Source organism: Triticum dicoccoides, chromosome 1A (assembly GCF_002162155.2).
Source record: "Triticum dicoccoides isolate Atlit2015 ecotype Zavitan chromosome 1A, WEW_v2.0, whole genome shotgun sequence".
Classification (NCBI taxonomy): domain Eukaryota; kingdom Viridiplantae; phylum Streptophyta; class Magnoliopsida; order Poales; family Poaceae; genus Triticum; species Triticum dicoccoides.
Genome location: NC_041380.1, coordinates 418804984 through 418810559, shown reverse-complemented (window position 1 = coordinate 418810559; position 5576 = coordinate 418804984). Strand labels below are relative to the sequence as shown.

The following is a 5576-nucleotide window of genomic DNA, read 5'->3' as shown; positions in this document are numbered from 1 at the left end:
GCGCTGACAGGTGTGTCCTGGGGCTCCGGCTTGACGGGGCGGAGGTGGAGGCAGGAAGAGCCGCCGGACGAGGAGGAGGACACCCCGGTCTCCATGCGCCTAGGCGTCCAGGAGCTTCCCCGACGGCCCCGGCGGCGTGAGAAGGACGGGGGAGCGGGGTACTCGAGGCGCGGCGTGTTGCCGCCCTCGATGTACTCGAAGACGGACTCCAACATGCGCCCGGGCACGCCCCACCATCGACGCCGGCCGGCGGCGTTGAACCTGCCGGAGGGCACGACGCCGTTGGTGGCCTCGAGCTGCTCGTCGTGGCGGCGGCGGAAGTACGGCTCCCAGATTGGGCTGTCGGGGACGTACCGGGGCCCCTCCCTCGCCGCACGCGGCAGGGACGAGCGGATGCGTGCAATCTCCGCACACCGCGCCGCGCCGGTGGGTACCGGGGACACCGGCACGCCGCCGGCGCTGATACTCCACGCCTCGGGCACCCGCATGTCCGGCGGGACCGGGTACTCGGCCTCGAAAAGGAGGCGAGCCTCGTCCTCGTGCAGATGATGGCGCCCGAATCTGTTCGCCGCCGTGCCGTCGCCTGGGAAACGCTCGGCCATGCTTTCTCAACTGGTGACGGCGAGAGAAGGAAAGGAGGAGAAATGAGCGCGTCGTCGGTGGATGATCGGGGTGAGTCTCTCCGGCGCGCTTGCAGTCGGCTTTTATAGGCGGAGACACCGCATGGTAGGCTTGGCCGGCGCGCTACGCGTGGCGTGATTGCATGGCGGCCGAGGGATGCGTCGCCCAGCCTTCACTGCGCCGCCCGTGAGGCATCAATGGAGGCTGACCGGCGCGGCAGCGCGCGCCAGCTTTGGCATTAATTCGCCGCGGGAAACGAGGCGATGAGGACGACGAAGGGGCGAGAAGAGAGTAGACTCGCTGACGCGGCGGACCCGCGGCTCTTCACGCCAAAAATGATTCGCCCGGCGCCCCCGAGCGACCCCCAGCGCGCCGGGTTCGGGTTGGGTCCGCCGGCGCCAATTTCGACCCGAGCCGGCGAAAACTGGGCTTTTGGGAGCGTGACTGGATCAATTTTTTGGTGCCGGCGGACAAAAAAATATTTAGGAGGCCTTCTTAAGGGCGCGACTGGAGATGCGCTAAGATATTCTACGAGCTCATCATCCAATAATGCCCACACAGCGCATGGTGCCATTTTCCTTTTTCCTTAGCCTGTGGGCTGCGGGGAACACCGTGGGCTCTCGCAGTCGGTGCTCGCTCTTCGGTTGCGCGTCTCTTGCCTAAAAAAAGAATTATTTGTTGTGCGCGTCTCTTGTGTCGTGCTCAAAATGGAAGCCATGATTGCCGCCGATGAAAGAAGAAAACTCCAAACTGCCGATGCCGATGAGTTTCAGCCACCATTGGAACTCATAAATGCTTGCAGGTGATGTACAGCTCCTGCTCGTTGTCGTTTTTTTTTTTTGCGGGTTGCTCGTTGTCGTTGATAGTACTAGGCGAATTGAGATCTTTACGAAGTAAATACATTGCATGTTATTGGAGTACATTTTTTGGCATACAAACCACGACGGGTGAAGGGAGCACGCGGACGCACGGCCATGGTGTTTGTCCAATGCAATGTAATTATGGCGCGGGCGGGGCTGCCGGTAATATCACACATCGACGTTGCAGGAGGGGTTACCGAACAGCGGCGCCTCGGGGACACCGGCGGCGCCGACGCTGCCCGGGGCCTTCCGGACGCCGACGAGCAGGTCGCAGCGCGCGTACATGGAGCGCCACCCGGTCCGGAACGGCCCGGACACGAACCGCACGCGGCCGAGCAGCACCACCCGCAGCGACACCACGCCGTAGGACACGTCGTTGGCCAGGGCCGCCGCGGTCTCCGGCGACACGGGCACAGGGGCCGCCCCGCCGCCCCCGATCACGGGCGCCACCACCACCGCGCTGTCCGGGTCCTGCACCAGCGGCGGCATCTCCGCCGGCGCCGTGATGGCCTCCCCGCGGTACACCACGTACGCCGTCAGCCGGTCGTACCGCGCGGACGACCGCCCGCTGGGGTTGCGGATGACGAGGGCGCACTGGAACGACGCCGCCACGGCGTTCGGCGCCCGGGCACCCGCGGCCGGCAGGCCCGCGGAGGGGCCGGTGACGTTGGAGAGCGAGTAGACGGCGATGTTGGTGACGGTGAAGGCCGGGCTGTTGGGGCGGTACACGAGGTAGAGCACGAGCGCGATGACGCCGGCGAGGAGGATTAGAAGCAGAAGGACGGAGCAGATGGTGCTCAGGGCCCCGCGGGAGCCCGTGCTGCCGTAGTAGCTGTAGCGGCGGCCGCGGGCGGGCTTCAGGTCATCGGCGTGGATGGCCTTCCCGCCTTTGTGGTGGTCGGCTGGCTCCGGCGGGAGGTGGTGTTCTCCCATGTTCGATTCGGGCGAAGCTATAGCTAGCTTCGGGCTCTCGAACGAGGCGTATATCAGTAGGTGCGTGTACGAGAGGTTGGATAGATATATTACAAGCTGCTGCGTTCCATTGTGTGTGTGCGCGCATCAGCCTATCTGCTGATGCATGCGCTCGCGCGGAAAGCCGGGTGTCCGATCGGTGGTCTTTGGATGGAGCGGCACTCCACGCTCCAGCTGTGCGCGCCCGCAAGCAAAATCGGTGATCAGTTTTCGCTAGATATTTTTAGGCGGGGGAGGGGTGGGAATCTTTAAATGCAAAAAAACTCATTGCAAATGTCCCAAAAGAAAAAAATGTTGGAAATTAAGAACGCATACTGACGATGGCACGTGCACCACGGTGAACCGAGGCGGAAGCACCATGGTTGACACCCCTTCGCCCCATAATCCGACCGATGTGATCTGAAGAAGCACAATCCGCACGCACCCCATGGCTTCTCCGCCCCAAATACATGGCGCACACACTTTCCAAAAATGATGTTTTACCAACTAAACATGGGTTATATTTCACAAAAAATGTATCACCGGATTAGTATTTCAGCGAAGTTTCCCATGGTACAACAAAAAATAGTGAGAAAGTTAAATAACACAAAACGAGTCTGGCATGTAAAAGGGAATAGAGGGAGTATTTCTATATGACGACAAATTTATGACGTGTACTATGCACGGCAAGAAATAACAACCGAGTTATCTGCAGGTGAAGAGAATTGCTAAAAACTTATTCTGCTTAAGTTTTTCATTCCATGTCTAAATTGTTCCCCTCTTGAAATGCAGAAAACGATAAGATGAATTCGATAATGATAGTGCGTGTCATGGTTGGCGCTTGTTGTCATGAGTCCTTATTGGTATACACGATCATACATGTTGGTATTGTGTGGTTCAGAAAATATATGATTATTCATGTCATATTCACGGTCAACATAGAAAATCAATCTAAGCACCAACACCAGTGCAAAAAAAATTGGGTAAATAATTACAGTGATGAATGGTTTCTGATTAGGACCAAGAGATTTTGTTGCTGCTAAAAATGTTGTTCTTTACTTCCTCAAAATACTTCAAACTATTATTGTATCTATAAGTGTACACTAAATTAAGTGTATGTAGGGAATTGGATTGAAATGTCGGCTGCACAAAGCAGAAAAGAAGACCGAGGGCTTAGGATTCTAAAAGAATATGTGGCACACTATTATGTTGAACCATTGAAATATTTATCTTCTTGTTTCAACGCACTATATGTCATCATTGGTTGGTTGCTTCAAGAGTTAATAATGGACATGATAGCGTATCAATTGCATTCCCAACAATGACATCATATTTTTTGTTCCGTGGTAATGCACGATATTCAACTGTATGGTACAACGTGGCATTGGCTCTGAAGACATCGGATCTTCCTTCTTGGCCCGGGGGGCATCATGGGCGGTGCACGCCTCCTCCCTCTTGATGGCAATGGTGGATCGACACGAACACAGGAGGAGTGATCAGGGTGGAGAGCGGGGCGGTGGTGGAGGACTCCTCCTTGGCGGTTCATGGGGAGTATGGTGAGATGGAAGGAGGGCGCCATGTGGTAAAGGTGGGGTGGGCGTTATCTAGATTTAAGAAGAGGGTTCCAGCGAGAAATGTCCTGCTACGGTGGAAACCGAGCGGTAGGGGGATGGGATCCGGCAGGAAAAGGGAAGGGTGCGCCGTGGGGTGGGGTTTGTGTTTTTTTGAAAGATTCAGCAAATTGCTGGCTTCAATTAGATTAAGCAGAAAGCAGCGGAAGAACAACATGGGGAGGATCCGAAGATCAATGAGAAAAGAAAAACGACAACCCTATTGGCCACCGAACAACACTACCCTTACACGGCGGAACGCCATCCACCCACAGCAAGACAACGCAGCTACGACTCCTGCGGAGAACTACAGAGAGCAAAGCAATGTTGGCGTCACGGAAGATCACCGAACGGACCACTTGTCGCTCGTCATCGTACACCACCGGTGCCCCGCACCGCAGCTTCGACTTCACAGAAACAAGCAGCCGAGGTAGTCTCACGGACACGCCGGAGAAGAGCCGACTACCATGACCAATGCCACGCCTCCGACAATGCTCACCGCCGTTATCGTTGCCACAGAAGCCAGACTGCTCCATTGCCGTACGGACACGACCGAGCAGCACAACCTCCCCCACCTATCACTGGTCCCTCTGGACGGTAAGGAGCTCCTGGAACGATGCCCCAAGAGGTGCGACGCACGCCGCCATCATCGTCCGATCCTAGGGGATCAAGGGTTTCCCCCGAGCATCCTTGCGTAGTGGAGTGAGCAGGAACGCCTCAGCGACGCCTTCAAGAAGGAAGCGGCGCCCGCAGGCGTCGCCGTCGCCTGCCCCAGCTCAAGAGCCGGCAGCAAAGTCTTCACCCGGCGCTGCACCTCCGACCACCAACCCGAGCCAGACCACCACTGCAGACACACGGCCGGCGACCGCCGGCCCCACGCGCCCAACGTCCTCCGCAACCACCTTCAGAACTGGACGCCGGGGTCCAGGTCTTCATTGCTGCCGCCGGTCCTTGCCGGATAGAGCCGCCGGCCCCATGCGCCCGACGGTCGTCACGGCCTCCTCACAGAACAGGGCGCTGGGGCCCGATCTGCTTCGCACCATCCTTGGAGCCCAACTAGTCGACTGCCGCCGGTGCACAGAGCCGACTACAGCCCACGCGCCACCGAGAAGCTGGCTCCCGCCTGACCCATCTCCTCTGCCGCAGCACCAAGCAAGAGACGGCGGCCCTCTTCAGATCCAGCAGGAGCCTGCCCTGGTGCGGTGCGCCTGCGACCCGCACGGCCACCGCATGGCCCAGGCCGCAGCCATCCCTGCCTCACTGCCCGCGCCGCACAGCCGAGGAGCTCCGCCATCGCGCCCAACTCGCCAGATCCGCGCCCTTCCCCGAGCCGCCAGATCCGTAGCCTCACCGGCACAGCCAAGCTTCGCCGCCCTACGCGCGCCTCCCCGCGCTCGAACGCGGCCGCCCCAGCCCGTGCGCGCACCGGCGCGGGAGCTGCGCCCTGGATCCCGCCGAGATGGGCAGCCCGCGCTGCTGGAGCTCAGACGGGAGGAGGGAGTGCCCCGCCGCCGCCGAGCCGCGCAGGCTTTGC

The 5576-nt window shown here is 59.0% G+C and overlaps 1 protein-coding gene across 1 annotated transcript; it reads right to left on the bottom strand.

Moving 5' to 3' along the window:
- Window positions 1-1480: 1480 nt before the first annotated feature.
- On the bottom strand, window positions 1481-2549 carry LOC119297162 (NDR1/HIN1-like protein 1). The gene has a single exon (XM_037575079.1). It carries the CDS (start codon window positions 2412-2414, stop codon window positions 1650-1652), a length of 765 nt encoding a protein of 254 aa, XP_037430976.1. The 5' UTR covers window positions 2415-2549; the 3' UTR covers window positions 1481-1649.
- Between the last annotated feature and the right edge of the window lie 3027 nt (window positions 2550-5576).